The sequence below is a fragment of the Anomaloglossus baeobatrachus genome, chromosome 5, assembly GCF_048569485.1.
Source record: "Anomaloglossus baeobatrachus isolate aAnoBae1 chromosome 5, aAnoBae1.hap1, whole genome shotgun sequence".
Lineage (NCBI taxonomy): Eukaryota > Metazoa > Chordata > Amphibia > Anura > Aromobatidae > Anomaloglossus > Anomaloglossus baeobatrachus.
This window is the reverse complement of record NC_134357.1, coordinates 530,749,700-530,767,889: the sequence shown is the minus strand read 5'-3', so window position 1 is coordinate 530,767,889 and position 18,190 is coordinate 530,749,700. Positions and strand designations below refer to the sequence as shown.

The 18,190-nt window shown below is 47.0% G+C and overlaps 1 protein-coding gene across 1 annotated transcript in view; it reads left to right on the top strand.

Annotated features, from left to right (window-relative positions):
- The window catches only part of LOC142312171 (uncharacterized), a 159,162-nt gene that overhangs the window by 103,602 nt on the left and 37,370 nt on the right, over positions 1-18,190 (top strand). Inside the window, exon 16 of the mRNA XM_075351073.1 lies at positions 3,814-3,819. Coding sequence (XP_075207188.1) covers positions 3,814-3,819 — 6 coding nt within the window. The remainder of the gene's footprint in view (positions 1-3,813; positions 3,820-18,190) is intronic.

The window sequence follows — 18,190 nt, the reverse complement described above, 5'->3', positions numbered from 1 at the left end:
GCCTGGAAGTAGCTGGGGTCATCTCTTTGGCCAGTCGAGTATGAGGCCTACTCCCTGCTCTTTCTCTGCTTCTACAGGACCCTGCGTCTGAGGTTTAGCAGTGGCCCTTTCGCTGCTGGGACTTGTGGTGCATCCCGTTCCCGCGTGGTAGGCTGCGCAGGCCCTCTCTGGTGCTTCTCTGCTGGAGTCCACACCGGGCCTTGGGGATGCAGCTGGAACCTCGGGTTATTTTGCGGGCCAGGAGACCTGCAGTCCTCCTGCCCTTCGGATTCGGCTACCAGGGAAGGGTTTTACACCCTGGCAACCACAGACTCCGATGTCTAATTCTCTTCTGTGCCTCTCTGCTAATCCTGCTTTACTGGGCCATGCTATTCCAGCTCCAGGCCCCAGTCCACAGGACAGCACTACTCTGCGTCTTCACTCTCTGGACTCTCCTCACAGACTGAACACTAACTCCTCCCTCAGGTCAGGCTTGAGGAATGCTCCCTGGAACTCCAGGTTTAGAGCTCCCTCTGCTGGCCTGAGGGAGAAACTGCGTTGGATGTTGGTACTTACTGGACAATGATTTCCCCAATTACCTCCAGGCTCAGTATTAACCCTTTTGAGGGGGCAACGCTGTTGTGGCAACCAGGTGCTGGGGCGCCACACTAGCTGTTCCCTCCCTTTCACCCACCTACCAATGGAGATGCACTATAGGTTTTTGGGTACCCACCGTTCCTCGTCAGCTTTCCATCTTTTATCCCTATTATCTGTTGTTGCCTAAAGTAGGCACCCGTCACCAAGATATAAATAAAGTGCCAAGTCATCCCAGGTCAAAATATAACAACGAACATTAATTCCATCAATAAAAGCAATAAGCTCAAACAATCACCCAGAGAGAAAAATCAATCAAGGGCTACATACCAAATGGTAATAATGATAGGAACCAAAGTTAGCAACAATATGCTTAGGCTTAATAAATAGTAAACATCCCACCAAAGGGTAACTCAACTGCTGGGATATATCCAGATAAAAATCCCGACACATTTCTCCCCTTTTTTGGGGGGGTTCATCAGGGGAAGATCAGTGGACTGGTAGTGGGTCCATAAAACATAGGGCCATCTTAACAAATGCAAATGCTCCTGCATCCAATAGGACAACAGCAGTGGCCCAGTGGGTGGTCTTCAGATGAGACCGCATATCCATGGTGTAATAACCGGACGCCACAGAGGCTATATGAGGAGTACTCAAAAAAAATATGGTGCACCTCTGTTAGTAGGTAGGTGAAAGGGAGGGAACAGCTAGTCCCTTGTTAGCCTACCACTGGCCATTATTTAACAACATTTTGGCTATTTAGCTATTCGGCTGATATAGATAAATACCACACCAGTTGTTTCCCCTCCTTTTCTGTACCCACCTTACATGACGGTTGTCTGAATTGTAGTGGTGCTGAATATATCTCATAGTATTTTAGCATTTGTATTTTTTAATAATTGAATAAAATGTATCTTTTAGGAGGTGTTTTTTTGTCTATTACCCAATTTTTGGAATCAATCAAGGTGGATTAACCCTTTAAATACTGCTATCCAGCAACAGCCGTAAAGCAGTGCATGATATCAGTGATGAAACTAAAAAATATTCATGTCCCACAGTGGCACTAAGTATGTATTCTGCGTGTAGCAGAGCTGTGTTTGGCTGTAAGTGTATGTAGTAGAGCAGTGTGTGTCTATAGGTGCATGTAGCAGAGCTGTATGTGTCAGCGCATGTTGTGTACATGTAGCAGAGGTATGTGTGTCTTTAGGAGCATGTAGTGTGAATGTAGCAGAGCTGTGTATGTCTATAGAAGTGTGTATTGTGCATGTAGCAGAGCTATGTTTTATGAACTGGTAACCATGGACGATCACAAAAAATCCCATTAATCAGGAAAAAACAAAACCACAAGAGTAGCTGTAAACTAAACTGACCGCAATCCCCTATCTATCGGACAACACTAGAAGTAGCAGTGGAATGTTCCTAACACACCTAGACACCTCGTCACTGCCGGAGAAACTTGCTACACCTCAAAGATAGAAAAGAGGAATCCTAACTTGCCTCGTAGTAGTCCCAAAAGAAATAGCAAGCCCCCAACATGTAAACGACGGTGATGTAAGAAAACCCAATACACAGAAAATATAGATTAGCAAAGATGAGGCCCGACTTACTAGATACAATGGGACAGGAAAGATAACTGCTTGCGGCCAGCAAAAAACCCTGTAAAAAAATAAATACCAAACTCCTGATAGAAAAAAAGATCTGAGACCACACGGTCTCTCCCCCACTATATCAGGTACTCTTGTGCCAGACACTTTAAACAGAACTGAAGATATAATGGGAAGAAACAAAATCACAGAACAAATAATATTCTAAAGTGCAAATAATCCAAACATGAACAGGGAGCTTGCTCCCTTTCTTGCTGGAGGAACTGCCCTGCTCAAAAAAGCAGAGAGACAGATCCTCACAAACAAGAAACCAAAACACAGAGCAAAATGGAAAAATGGAATAAGCAGAAACACCCTTAAGTGCAATTCCAGCAATTAAGCACAGAAACTAGTAAATTATCTGGAGTATATTCAGGCACAGAATAAATGGGAGAAACTGAAGGGAAAACTCCCAGCTATCTTCAAAAGCAGCAGGAAACATCACTGGCGGCTGCCAGGCAGAAAATGCTCTCCTAAATACACTAGGCTGATCTGCAATAGGAGTTCCTGGATTCCTAATTAATTCCATCACTTGTTTGAGTCACGATTCAGACTTCGCTTCATTACCACTCCTGGCCACCAGAGGGAGCTCCACACCAGCACCCACTCGGATTACATTCATAACAGTACCCCCCCTTGAGGAGGGGTCACCGAACCCTCACCAGAGCCACCGGATCTGTCAGGATGGGCATGATGAAAGGCACAAACAAACCTGTCTGTCAGAAGCAAAAACCCAAGAATTGTCCTCCTGACCATAACCTTTCCACTTAATAAGGTACTGAAGCTTTCATGTATTAAAGCAGGAAACCAAAATTTTCATAACTTCATACTCTAGATCCCCATCTACCAACACAGGATCAGGAGGCGCCGCCGTGGGAACTGCTGGTTCCACATGTTTCTTCAACAAAGACTATGAAAAACATTGTGAATTGTAAAAGAATCAGGAAGAGCCAAACAAAAAGATACAGGATTAATAATCTCCGAAATCTTATAAGGCCCAATAAATATTTGCTTAAATTTAGGAGAAGAAACTCTTATAGGAATATTTTTAGAGGGCAACCAAGCCATATCCCCAACTTTAAACCAGGGACCAACAGTCCTACGCTGGTTGGAAAACCTTTGGGCATTCTCCTGGGACTAATTGTTTGTCCACTACCTGACCCTAAATCTGCTGCATTCTCTCCACTACAGAATCAACTCCCGGACAGGCCGAAGCCTCAGCCTGCCGAAGCTTCAACCTGCCCTGAAGAACACCTGGGATGAAACCCAAAATTGCAAAAAAACGGAGACATCAAAGTAGCAGAGCTAGCCCTATTATTGAGAGCAAACTCTGCCGATGGAAAAAAACAATACCCAGTCATCCTGATCCGCAGATACAAAACACTTCAAATAGGTTTCCAGGGTCTGGTTTGCTCTCTGTCTGGATGAAACGCATAAGAGAAAGACAGCCCAATTCCTAATTTAGAACAAAATGCTCTCCAAAATCTGGACACAAACTGAGCTCCTCTATCTGACACAATATTTTCAGGAATACCATGTAAATGAACCACCTGTTGATAAAACAAGGGCACCAACTCTGATGAAGATGGCAACTTAGGCAATGGTTACTTACAGCAAGATGGAATTGCAGCTGTATATTGCTCAGGCCAAAAGACTACTACTACTCCAGCAGGATACAGCTAAACCCCCACTAGGTGGAGGCAACACAGGTGCAGGTGGAGCCATTCACACTCACTTCCAAATATGGAGGAGGTGATGGCTGGATGGTAAAACTGCACACTGGTGGCTTGCATAGAGCACTGTTCACACTAGCAGACGCACAGTCACAAACCCGCAGCCTATTAGGTGACGCCCATACTATTAGCTCAGGCGGGCTGCCAAGCCGTACCCCCACTGCGCGCTACGTAGGGACAGAAACTCTGATAGCAAGGCCTAACAAAAAGGGGCCTGGCTGTATCCTGTACAAAAAAGTTTTTGAGGTTTTTTGTTAGCGTTATGGCCATAAGACGTAAGCCTACAACCCTCGTCACGGGAACCTCATGCTTGTAGGTCCCTACACTATATATAATATAAAAAAGCAAAAATGAAAAAATCATTACTTACAGCAAGATGGAATTGCAGCTGTATATTGCTCAGGCAATACAGCTGCAATTCCATCTTGCTGTAAGTAATGATTTTTTCCTTTTTGCTTTTTTATATCAACTTAGGCAATGGTACCAAATGGACTATCTTAGAGAATCTATCACAAATAACCGTCATCCTCTGAGAAACAGGAAGATCCGAAATAAAATCCATAGCGATATGAGTCTCTTAGGTACAGGCAATGGCAATAACAACCTGCTAGAACGTGAACAACGTGAACAACAAGGCTTGGATCTAGAACAAACCCCACAAGATTGCACAAAACTGACATCCTGAGATAAAGACAGCCACCAAAAAGACCTACTCACTAGATCCCTAGTACCAAAAAGTCCCAGGATGACCAGCTAAGACGGAACAATGAATCTCGGACATAACTCTACTCCTCCATTGATCAGGAACATACTGTTTCCCCACAGGACAGCTCTCAGGTTTATCCCTCTGAAATCTCTCAAGTGCTAACCTCAAATCGGGTGAAATGGCAGAGAGGACCACACCTTCATTCAGGATGGTAGATGGCTCCGCAACATCAAGAGAATCAGCAATTAAACTTCTAGAGAGGGCATCTGCTTTAGTATTCTAGCTGCCTGGTAGAAAAGGGACCACAAAATCGAAACGCGTAAAAAATAGAGCCCACCTGCCCTGCCTAGGATTCAATCTCTTGGCAGATGCAAGGTAGGTCAGATTCTTATGATCAGTGAGCACCACAATTTGATGTCTAGCCCCCTCCAACCAATGTCTCCATTCTCAAAAGCCCACTTCATAGCCAATAATTCCCGATTACTCACATCATAGTTTCGTACAGATGGAGAAAATTTCCGAGAGAAGAAGGCACAAGGCTTCAGTTTGGAAGTTATAGGATCTCTTTGAGACAAAATAGCTCTTGCTCCAATCTCTGATGCATCTATCTCCACTTGAAATGGAAGAGAAACATCAGGTTGCTGCAGGACTGGGGCAGAAGTGAACCTCTATTTAAGCTCCTGGAAGGCCATAATGGCCTCTGGGGTCCAATTCTAAACATCAGCTCCCTTTTTGGTCAAATCCATCAAAGGCTTAACAATACTAGAGAAATTGCCTATAAATTTACGGCAGAAATTTGTAAAACCCAAAAATTTCTGAAGGGATTTCAAAGAAGTAGGCTGAACCCAGTCATGAATGACCTGAACCTTGACTGGATCCATTTCAATAGAAGACGGGGACAAACTAAACCCCAAAAAGGAAATTTTTTGTCTGCCAAAGAGACATTTTGACCCCTTAACGTACAATGCATTGTTCTTAAGTACCTGAAAAACGGTCCGAACGTGCTCAACATGAGAGTCCCAGTCATCAGAAAATATCAAAATATCATCCAAATAGACTATCAGAAAGTTACCAATTAGTTTCCGGAAAATATCATTCATGAATGACTGGAAGATGCAGGGGGCATTAGTGAGCCCAAAAGGCATCACTAGGTACTCAAAATGCCTTCAGGGGCAAAGGATAATGATATTTAACAGTGATTTTATTAAGGAGGCGATAGTCAATACAAGGTCTCAATGACCCACCCTTTTTGGACGCAATCATGTGTCTAAGCAGAAATAGACAACACAGAAAGGTCATTATGCACACATTGACAACCCCAACTAACCACAGATAAGGATCTCCAATCTAGAACTGTATTATGGGTCTGCAGCCAAGGGAATCCCAGTACCAAAATATCATGCAAGTTGTGTGGTACCAAAAATTTACAATTCTCCTGATGAGCTGGTGCAACCCTCATAGTCACCTGGGTCCAAAATTGGGGTTTATTCTCAGCTAAGGGAGTAGCATCATTGCCCCTTAAAGGAATAGGAGTTTGCAAAGGTACCATGGGAAAGCCACAACTTTTAGCAAACCCAAAATCCATTAAGTTCAGGGCGGCCCATGAATCAAGAAAAGCTATAGCAGAAAACGAGGATAATGAGCAAATTAAAGAGACTGACAAAAGAAATTTAGGTTGCACAGTACCCACAGTAAATGAACGAGCAAATCTCTTTTCTCGTTTAGGGCAGACAGAGAGAGTGTGAAAAGCATCTCCACAATAGAAACATAACTTATTTTTCCGTCTAAAACTTTGCTGTTCAGCATTAGAGAGAACCCTATCACACTGCATAAGCTCCGAAGACTGTTCCGCAAGCAATACATCTGCACATATTGTTTTGCGATTGCGTAAACGTCTAATTTGAATGGCTAAGGTCATAGAGGCATCAAGACCCGAACGGACAGGAAATCCCACCATAACATATTTCATCCCCTGAGAACAATTCAGGAATGGGAATTTTAGGTTCTACAACAGGAGTCTGTCTAAGATAACAAAAAATCCCATTAATCAGGAAAAAACAAAAACCACAAAAGTAGTTTGAGACTAAGCTGACTGCAATCCTCTATCGGACAACACTAGAACTAGCAGTGGTATGTTCCTATCACACCTATACAGCTCGTCACTGCCGGAGAAACTAGCTACACCTCAAAGTTAGAAATGAGGAATCCTACTTTGCCTCGGAGCAGTCCCCAAAGGAATAGCAAGGCCCCAAGATGTAACGACGGTGATGTAAGAAAACACAATACACAGAAAATATAGATTAACAAAGGTGAGGCCCGACTTACTAGATACAACAAGACAGGAAAGATAACTGATTGCGGCCAGCAAAAAACCCTGCAAAAAATACCAAACTCCTGATAGAAAAAAGACCTAAGACCACACTGTCTTTCCCCCACTATATTAGGTACTTTTGTGACAGACACTGTAAACAGAACTGCAGATATAATGGGAAGAAACAAAATTACAGAACAAATAATATTGAAAAGTGCAAATAATAAAAATCAGAACGGGAGAAACTTCTTTTTTGCTGAAGGAACTGCCCTCTCAAAAATAGCAGAGAGCAAGATCCTCACATACAAGAAAACAAACACAGAACAAAATGAAAAAAAAAAAAACACAAACACCCGTAGGTGCAAAACCAGCAATTAGGAAAAGAAAACCTGCAGACTTATCTGGAGTGAATTCTGGCGCAGGATAAATAGAGGAAACTGAAGGACAAACTCCAAGCCATCTTCAGAGGCAGAAGCAAACATTTATCACTGGCAGCAGCTAAGCAGAAACTGCTCTCCTATATACCTATATATATATATATATATATATATATATATATATATATATATATATATATATATATATATATATATATATATATATATATATATATATATATATATATATATATATGACTTCCTGGATTCCCAATTAATACCAACACCTGTTTGAGTCACAGATTCAGACTCAGCTTCATTACCATTCCTGGCCACCAGAGGGAGCTCCACACCAGCACCCACTCGAATGACATTCACAACAGGGTTACTTACCGTGGATTTTGTTCAGTGGTTCCTGGGAAGGTCTTTGTACTCGGGTCACAGTGAGGTCCACTTAACTATCCCGGGTTTCGGCACCATGTTCTGTCATGGAAACCTCTTTCCTGGGAGAGCTAATTTGGGGTGAGATGCAAGGGATCTCCAGATCTGCCAGTGTTGGTTCAATTAATAGCAATGCTTTGGAGACAAGAACACACAGCCAATGTACATGTACCAGGCTTTGTCTGAATCTCAGATGCCCAAACAGCAGATTATTAAAACCACAAAGAATAGGGGACGGCTGAGGAGATGACCAAAAATGGAGTGACAGTTGTGAATAACAAAATCGTAAATTCTTAATCCTGCTGAATTCCTTGAAAATATTCTGGACCTTCAGTAACAAAGAAACTTTAGACAAAGACATCTATAACAGAGACAACATCCAGCGTTATTGCTTTTTATATCTATATAAATTTATAGATTTAGAAATATAAATTGCTTAAATAATAAAACAACACAAGGTATACATTTTTACTATAAGAGTGGTAAATTAAGATATTATTTCTTTGCGTGTATTTGAAAAAATATCGGAATTTTTAAGAAAATTTTGAAAAAATAAAATTGCAATTTTCAAACTTTCCATTTTTCTATCCATATAGCAGTCAGTCACGCTGCACAAAATAATCAATAAATATCATTTCCCGTCCATCTACTTTATATCTGAGTCATTTTTCTAACGTCGCTTTATTTTCTTTGGTTGTTAGAGGGTTAAAAGTTCAGCAGCGAGAATTTATTTATGTTTTCAAGGCATTTACAAAACAGATTTCTTTAGGATCTATTCAGATTTACATGGACTGAGGGGGTCGAGAAACTGCAGAAAAGTGAGAACAATTCTTAATCTGCCCCTCATAGGCTATGTGCGCACGCTGCGTTTTTTTGACGCTGCGTTTTTGTGCGTTTTTGGCCGATAAAAACGCACCCGCGTCGAAAAAACGCGTCAAAAACGCATGTGTTTTTACCGCGATTTGGTGCGTTTTTGGCTGCGTTTTGCTGCGTTTTTGATCTCTGCGTTTTGCTGCGTTTTTCCAATGCATTGCATGGGCGGAAAACGCAGAAAAGAGCAGGAAAGAATTGACATGTCCATTTTTTTTTTCAAGCTCAAAAACGCAGCTTAAAAAAAAAGTTGTGTGCGGACAGCAAAAATGAAAACTCATAGACTTTGCTGGGGAAGCAAAGTCATGCAGTTTTGAGGCCAAAAACGCACCCGAAAAACGCGCAAAAACGCTGCGAAAAACGCACTGTGCACACATAGCCATATACTGCACAACTGCGGGCGGGAATGTTTAACCCTTCACGTGCTGGACAGAAAGGAATACAAAGTGGAATGAAAAAATATGAATGTGAAAATCACCTCTAAAATGTTATTTTAGGTCCATACACCTCATACACACTCGGCTCCTCTCCGTACACCTCGTACACACGCGGCTCTGCTCCGTACACATCGTACACACACGGCTCCGCTCTGTACACCTCGTACACACGCGGCTCTGCTCCGTACACACGCGTCTCCGCTCCGTACACCTCGTACACAAGCAGCTCCGCTCCGTACACCTCGTACACACGCGGCTCCGCTCCGTACACCTCGTACACACACGGCTCCGCGCAGTACACCTCGTACACACACGGCTCCGCGCACTACTCCTCGTACACACGCGGCTCCACTCCGTACACCTCGTACACACGCAGCTCCGCTCCCTACACCTCGTACGCACACGGCTCCGCGCCGTACACCTCGTACACATGCAGCTCCGCTCCCTACACCTCGTACACACACGGCTCTGCTCCGTACACCTCGTACATGCACGAACCTCTGCTCCATACACGTCGCACACACACACACGGCTCTGCTGCTACATCCACACTGTAAACCACTCCTGACACCACACATAAACTTCACCTCATCCAGCCCCATAACACCCAGCACAATAGTGATGGGTAGTTCGTGAGTGAGTAGTTCAAAATTAACTACTCAGAGTGAACTAGTTCATGTAGTCACTATCCTGACAGAGATTAGTTCATTATGAAGTAAACAGCAGTGTGAGGAGACAGAGTGATCCTCTACAGCTCCAGGAGGCTCCTGCTCTCACACTGGCTCTTTATAGCCCCTGATGCTGGAAAAGGAGGTAGTAAACACTAGACCACACATCAAATACAAATATAATAGTAATAATAATATTAATAAAAGCTGAAATTGCACAGTAGACAGACACAGCTCATATGTGTGTATGAGAGAGAGTTTCTGTGTGTGGTTCATGCCCCTCACCTGTCTGTGTGATAAGATCAGCCTCCTGTAGAGGATTAGCCTCCTGTAGAGGAGCAGCCTCCTGTAGCCTAGAAGATCAGTCTTGCTAAAATATTTTCCACTGGCTCCTGTTCTGTTTTCAAAATGGTGGCTGCTGAACTGCTTCTCAGCTCCCTCATACACATTCATTATGAGTCAGTACTCTGCACTACCACAGGTGGCGCTGCTGGGCTCAGTGAGATGCATCAGATTGAACTAGACCCGTGATGGCGAACCTATGACACGCGTGTCAGTGCTGACACGCGTAGTTATTTTCAGTGGCACGCGGCCGCGGCCCCATAGAAATTAAGCATCCTTTAAATAGCATGGCAAGCCGTTCCAATTTTTTATCGGATTGGATGCCATGCAGGAGGTCTGTGCCGGAGGTCTGTAGGCCCAAACAACAGAGCTCTGGCGCAGAGCATCTAGGCTTGGGACTTCCGGTAGGCCCGAACTTCCGGTTGGCGCAGCAGGGAGCAGCGCAATGCTGCCTAAACAACAGAGCTCCGGCGCAGAGCGTCTAGTCCTGGGACTTCCGGTAGGCCCGAACTTCCGGCTGGTGCAGCAGGGAGCAGCGCAATGCCGCGGGGGACGCACTTCTGAGGCCTGAGGTGATCGCTGTCTGGAGGCCCTGTGATTGCTGTCTGCAGGCCCTGTGATTACTACAGCAACCATCACCCAGTGAACTGTGGGGTGTCATTGGCCATGACTGAGATAAGTGAGGGGGAAGCTGGAAGAGGCCTGTGCTATGGGTGCCGTTTCCCGCCATTAATTTACATAAGGAACGCCATCTTGCAGCATAGTACAGACTCCATTTCACCACCATTACTGTTGTGCATCCTTATTAACCCCTATTTCTGCTTATTAACTCTACCCTTTCCTAAAAGACAGTTACATGTGCCATCATATGGTCAGTTAGGTTAGTTAACCCCTAATTGCCTGCAGGGCTAACTATAAATCTTCACTCACTGCCCCTCTCATGGAGAAGCCACAAAATTAAAAAAACAAAGTTAAGTAAAGGGAGTGGTAGTAGCAGTAGCCGACCCTTTCAAGAGACATGGACTGAGATGTATGGCATTATAGAAAAAAATGGCAGATCATTTTGCGTTCTATGTAGTGAAACGGTAGTAAGCAGAACGTGGAATATAAATACAAGTAAAATATATCTTTGTACCGTGTTAGCCAGTAGAGATAAAAAAATTGTTTAAAAGAACAGAGAGTCCTCAGTGGTTGATACCTTTTAATGGCTAACTGAAAAGATGGTAATAATTGCAAGCTTTCGAGACTACTCAGGTCTCTTCATCAGGCATGGTATAACACAAAATCTGAAGAGTCACGTATTTATACACAACAGGACTTAGAATAGTGCAGTAAAAAAAAAAAAAAAAAAAAAAAAAAAAGAACAAGTTATATGAAACAATAATATATATTGACATTGATTGTCTATTCTATTGATAATAGACATTTTGAAACTAATCATTCCCAGCTCTTGAAAAAAAGTGAGGATGAAAGGAAGGAATACATTTCCAGGCAGCTACACCTTCATAAGAGCCAATCTAATTCCATCCTTAAATTTGTAAAAAGCTCTACAAATTTAACATCTGCAAGTCTGAGCATTGCTCACTCCATAGCTCAGCATGGAAAAGCACTTAGTGAGGGAGAATTTATTAAAGAAACTCTCTTAAGATGTGCACCAGTTCTATTTCATGATATGCAGAATAAAGATGCAATTATTAAGAGAATATCTGAGTTACCACTCAGTAGAAATATCATAAAAGACCGAATAATGAGACTGAACACAAACGTACAACATCAATTAAAAAGAGACATAAGTAATTGTAAATATTTTTCGATCTCTCTTGATGAAACTACAGATGTCACATCACATGCTCAGTTGGCCATTATTGGTCGATATTCTGATGGTCCCACAATGAGAGCAGAGTTGATAATGTTAGTATCAGTGCCAACAAGTACATCAGGAAGTGAAATATGTAAGGTTGTTATGCAAACATTTTGTGACCTAAGCATTGATATCTCTAAGGCCCGTTTTACACGTCAGTGAAAAACACTGACGTTTTTCACTAGCGTGTAAAACATGCACATGTCCCTGCGTGTGCCGTGAATCACGGCACACGTGGGTTGTCTAAGTGCAATCCGGGCTCCGTTCTCCGTGGCCCGTGATTGCACTTAGTAATCAACTCACCTGCGCCCGCTCCCGCTCGCCATGGTGCTGATCGCTCCCGCGGTGCAGCATCTGGCCGGCGCTGACCCCCGCAGCAGCTGCTTCCGGGTCGGCTGTGTCGCGCATCATGAATATGCGCGACAATAATGAGCCGGCTCAGAAGCAGCAAGCTGCACGGGCTGCAGAGGACATCGCTGGACGCCGGGTGAGTTAAAATGTTTTTTATTTTAAAAGCATGTTTTTTTCTGGCACGTGTTTCACGGACCACACCACTCCGTGGGACATCAGTGATGCCAGAAAAAAATGGACATGTCTCCGTGCGGCAATCACTGATGTGTGAGCAGACCCATTCATTATAATGGATCTGCGTATGTCAGTGATTCTGGTACGTTTAAAAAAAAGCACAAACGTACCAGAATCACTGACGTGTGATAGAGGCCTTAAGTTGTGTCAGTGACGACAGATGGGGCACCAAACATGGTGGGGAAAAAAGTCTGATTTGTTAAATTGTTTACGGAAGGTATTGGACATCCGATTGTGCCTTTTCATTGTATTATCCATCAGGAGGCTTTATGTGCCAAAGCAGGATTCACTGACTTAAACGACTTAATGTCAGTTGTTACAAAAATAGTTAATTTAATAGCTGCTCGCCCCCTTCACAAGCGAGAATTTTCTGCACTTTTACTGGAGGTTGATTCCACCTACAGTGGACTGCTGATGTACAATAATGTAAGATGGCTGAGCCGAGGCAAAGTTCTTGAGTGCTTTGTGGAGTGCTTTGAAGAAATTAAGGTATTTCTTGAGGATAAGGAACTGGGAAACTTTCCTCAGCTCTATGATTCTAAGTGGGTCAACAACCTGATGTTTTTTACAGATTTCTCTGTTCATATTAATGAACTGAACTTAAAGCTACAAGGTTTTGGCAAAAGTATTGACGTTAAGACGGCCAGAGAGCCCCATAGGGGTGAACAGGCCCATGACGATCGGGAGGGTTAGGGTAGGAAAGAGTTAAGTGCTAAGGTTGGAGGCACATAGGGGCTGCCTGATTGGTGGGAGAGTCGGAAAAAGGGATTGGGTGAGGGACAAGATATGGGAGGGTTGGTGTGTGGGTATAAAGGGGGCTGTGCAGAGGTCACTGCCCCTTTTGACCTACAGACAGCGTGTCCCCCCTGCGCTGCCGCCTCCCTGACTGAAGAATGGTGGCGGTGCTGGAGCCGGGGGGGGGGCTTCTGAGGACATCGGCGAGGACGCGTCTGCAGGGCTGGAGCGGCTTCTCTGCTCCTGCGCCCGGACCTGCGCTGCGCGCTCGGCGGGCGCGACCGCCGGAGCGCTACTCCCCCGTCGGGGGGGGAGAAGATAGATTTAGGAGCCCCTTCGGGGACCCTCCGGGGCAGCGGAGTGCACCTCACCTTCAGACGTGTCTCCGGCCGCCGGGAGGAATCCTCGTCGGAGATTCCGCGGGCCGGGGGTGGGCGGAGCCTATGCGAGGCCTACTTCCGGTCTGCGGCCTGCACGGCCACGGACCAGAGCAGCGGCAGCCCCCAGTGAGGTGCGGGCTGGGGGTGGCGCCCGGCACCACAGAGCGGACGGGGAGACTCCCTGCAGACGGCAGGGGAGAGAGCATAGATGGAGGGGCGGCACGGATCGGAGCGGTAGTCGGAGGGGGCTGGTGGCAGGGTCATGCGGTCGGCAGGGCCCTTGCGGCGGTCTGTTATTTACGGTACCTCCCAGCAGGGATCAGGCTGGGGGGTGTTCCTGGCATCCGGACGGAGAGGCACGGCCTTCCTGCAGTCGGCAGGGAGGGGGACCACCGGGAGCTACAGAGATTACAGCGGTGCAGCAGGAGGGGGCAGCAAAGATGGATGGCGGCAGGACGCCGCGCCGCGGCATGAAACAGAGGACAAACAGGAGGTGCACGGAGGAGCAGGGTGCGGTGACCGTGGGGGTTGACGGCCGCAAGGTGCGGGCTGTCCCCTCGCTGGTCCCCCCAGCGGACTTCAGCAGCTCTTCTTATTCGGGCGAGGAAGAAGGACCGGAGGAGGCGGCAGGACGGATGAACGGCAGCAGGATGTTCGCGGTACGGCTGCTCCGGATTCGGTTCAGAGGCAGCCCGGTGAGAGAACAACCAATATGTTTAATGTTGTGGGTAGTGTTAGCGGGGACGGGGGGTTCCACCGCGGGGAGTGGTTTGCTGGGGGTTTTAGTGCGGTCGGTCAGTCGGGGTTACCCGGGGCGGTTTTTTGGGGGCAGCTGCTAGGGGTGTTGCAGGGATTGTCGGCTGAGCGGTCAGGTCGAAGCGGGCCTGGGTCCCTGGCGGGGGGCGTGGGTGGGTCCCACGGTCGGGGTGGCTGCCGGTGGTACCGGTGCGCGAGGTAGAGACTTAGGAGGTTGTGCCGGCAGTCGTTGCAGGTCAGGCGGACGGCGTGGCGGCCGTGGCGTTGGTTGGTGAGGACGTGGAAAAGGATGATGAGGTTGTGCGTTTGGATGATAGGGCACGGAGCGAAGTTACTGGTGCTTTGGGAGTCCGTTAGGGGTGCATTTAAAAAAGGAGGTGAGGGAGAAGATAAGAAAAGGGGAGTATGGGGAAATATTTTCACTGCTTCCCTTGGAAAAGTTTAATTTGGATACAGTGAAGGCAAGTGAATCTAAAAGATAAGGAGGATAAAAAAAAAAAAGGGGGAGGTGTAGGTTGATCCCGAGGACGTTTACTAACTGGCATTGGAAGGCTATGCGGCTGGGCATCTGGTGGGAACACAAAGTTATATGTTTTGGGGATGCGTTTGATAACGGCTCCGGCGCAGCCCTTTTGAGGTGGTGCCAGGGGCCCGGGTGCGAGTGGCGGGTCTTTGGCTGGGAAAAAGAAAGGGGCGTGTTGGAAATTTAGTGAGGGGCAATGTAAGTTTGGGGGCAGCGTGTCAGTTCAAACACGAGTGTTCCGGTTGTGGGGGTTTCCCACTCTTTGGCCAGGTGTTTCACAGGGGGAAAGAAAAGTCGGGGGAAGGTTTTGGTAACAGGGAGGACGCTAGTGAGGGTCGAGGGATGCGTCCCTATTTAAATAGATACCCGGATGACCGGGCGGCGGAGCTGTTTGCTACGGGTTTTATGGAAGGTTTCCGGGTTCCGTTTGATTTTGGGGCGCCGGTGTTTCGCCCGGGTAATGCGGGGTCCGGAAAAGGACAGCCGGAGGTGGTGACGGAACGGCTGCAGAAGGAGGTGGAGCGGGATGGATGGCGGGTTCTGGTCCAGGACCCGTCACTCCCCAACTTGAGGGTTTTTCGCTGCTGGGAGTGGTATCCAAGAAGGAGTCGAATGAGTATCGGCTCCTTCATCATCTCTCTTACCCGGCTGGGTTGTTGGTGAACGGCGGGATTTCACCCGAGTGCCGGCGGTCTGTTATGTATCGTTTGACAAGGCGTTGGAGTTAGTGTGGGTAGTGGGCAAGGGGCCCCGATGACCAAGGTGGACGTGGAAGCAGCTTTACGGTTACTTCCGGTGCACCCGGAGAGTTTTTCCACCTTTGGGGTGCAGGTGGGATGGGCAATACTATGTGGATCAGTGCCTGCCCATGGGTTGTTCTATTTCGTGCGCTTAGTTTGAAGCGTCAGTTCGTTTGTGGAATGGGTAGTCAGGGATGTGGCGGGTGTCCACTCAGTGATACACTATTTGGATGATTTCTTTTGCGTGGGCCCAGTGGGCTCCTCGGTTTGTTCTTTGCTGTTATTTACATGAGAACGCATTGCAGGAAGCCTGGGATTCTGGTGGCACGGGGGAAGACAGAAGGGCCAGTGACGTCCCTGTGTTTCTTGGGCATTGAAATTGACACGGTAGCTATGGAATGCCGATTGCCGGAGGACGAGCTGCGTGTTTTGAAGGTGTCGGTGCAGTTGTTGCACTGGGCTAAGAAGGTGCGGTTACAGGATTTCAGTCGGTCCTTGGGAAGTTGAATTTTGCCGGTCGCACTAGGCCTATGGGGCAATATTTAACAGGCGTCTGGCGAGCGCAATGGCAGGGGTGATTGCTACAAATTATTTGTCAGAGTGACAATGACAATGAAAGGAGGTTTGCTGGTGTGGGGCTGCATTCCTTGAATGATACAACGGACGGACGTTATGGGTGAGCAGGGCAGTATCAGATAGCCAGCTGGAACTGTTTATTGATGCGGCGGGGGCATCAGGTTTTGGGGCAATTTTAGGACGCATTGGTGTGTGGGCTAATGGCCACGGCTTTGGGTGGAAAAAGGGGTTTGTGACATATTTGGCGCTGGTGGAAATGTTCCCCCATCATTGTGGCGATGGAGTTTTGGGGCCCAGAATTTGCGGGCAAGAAGCTTGGTGTGCATTGTAATGACATGGCAGTGGTGTATTTCGATCAATTCATGGTCGTCAAAATCGCCCCCGGTGGGGTGCTACTTGAGACATCTGGTGTTGGGTTGCTTAGAACTCAACAGGTGCGTGGTGGCGCAGCATGTGCCCGGAGTGCAAAGTGAAGTGGCTGATGCGCTCTCGGTTTCAGTTCCACAGGTTCAGGCGACTGGTGCCAGGAGCGGACAAGGTTGGAGAACTATGCCCGGCATGCCTGTGTGACCTGGCGTCGGGTAGCATTTGAGGGAATCAGGAGACCGGTGACTGAGGCTACTTGTGCTGATACCAGGCTGTGTGGCGGGAATGGGAGCAATTGGAGAAGGCGGATTTTATGGAGCTTGGTTAGACAGGCCGAATGCTGGGGGTTTTGTCATTGATTAGCTGGGAGTTTTCAGCAGGCCGGTCCGTTTCGGTGATGATTACAAGTTGGGCGGTGTTGGCCTTCTTGTTAAAACGCAAGGGGTTCGGGACGTGGCAAAGGATTTTCTGGTGCGGTAGGGGATAAAGGGTTTTCAAAGGACGCGTGGTCGCGAGACAGGAGACGGCCACTATTGTTTCCGTCGTTGATTGGTTGGTGATGTGTTTGGGGGATATATGCTCGTCCGATTAGGTACGAGGCTGTTTAAGGTTGCCTTCGTATTGGCATTTTCGGGGCTTTCTGCATCAGAGAATTTGGTAGCCCTGCCAGGCATGCGGTAGGCGGGCTGTTAATAGAGGTTGTTACGCTTGGTAAGGATGGCGCGAGTGCCGGTATGGTTTTCGATAGACAGACCAAATAGGTGGGGGACGTCTGGTGACATTGTTTGAATTGCCAGGGCACCACCTATGCCCAGTGGTTCAGGTGGCGGAATTCTTGCAGGTGTGGGGTGGCTACCCCGGTGTTTCTTTAGACATGTGGATGGATCTGCCTTATCGTGATTCCAGTATGGCAGTGTTGAAGACGGCTTTAGTAAGGGCCGGGGGAGTAGCCAAGGGATTATGGGTCCCACTCCTTTCGGATTGGGGCAGCGACCGAAGCGGCTAAGTGGGGGGGCTGAGTGAGGATTGGACCCGGTGGATTGGGAGCTGGGATTCCTCCAGGTTTCGTTTGTATATTAGACCACATCTGATTAGGTGATGTTTGGTGACAGGGGGGGTCCTTTATTGAGGATGGTTTGGTGGGCAGTCTCTTCGTACGGAGCGGCGATGTAGGAAGCCCGTGTGAAATGGCTCGGAGTTCGGGGCATGAATTGGAGTAGAGTTCGCCCTGAATTGGTGTATTATAGCCGGATTGACAAGGAACCTGTTGTTTTAATGCTGCATGTGGGGGGGAATGACTTTGGAGTGTGGACGGCGTGAGAGTTAAAAGGGAGAGCAAGTTGGACTTACTTCATTTGTGGAGGGCGTTCCATGGCATTGTGATTGTGAGGTCCGATATGGTAGCCCGAAGGCAGTGGCGTTTTAGGAGTGGATCAGATTCACAGGGCCTGGGAAAAAATGGAACCGGGCGATTGGCAGGTTTGGAGCGTGGAAAGGAGGTTGGTGGTTCGATTCGAGGAGTTGGAGAAGTCCACCGAGCAGTATTTGAGGCGTGATGGGGTCCATT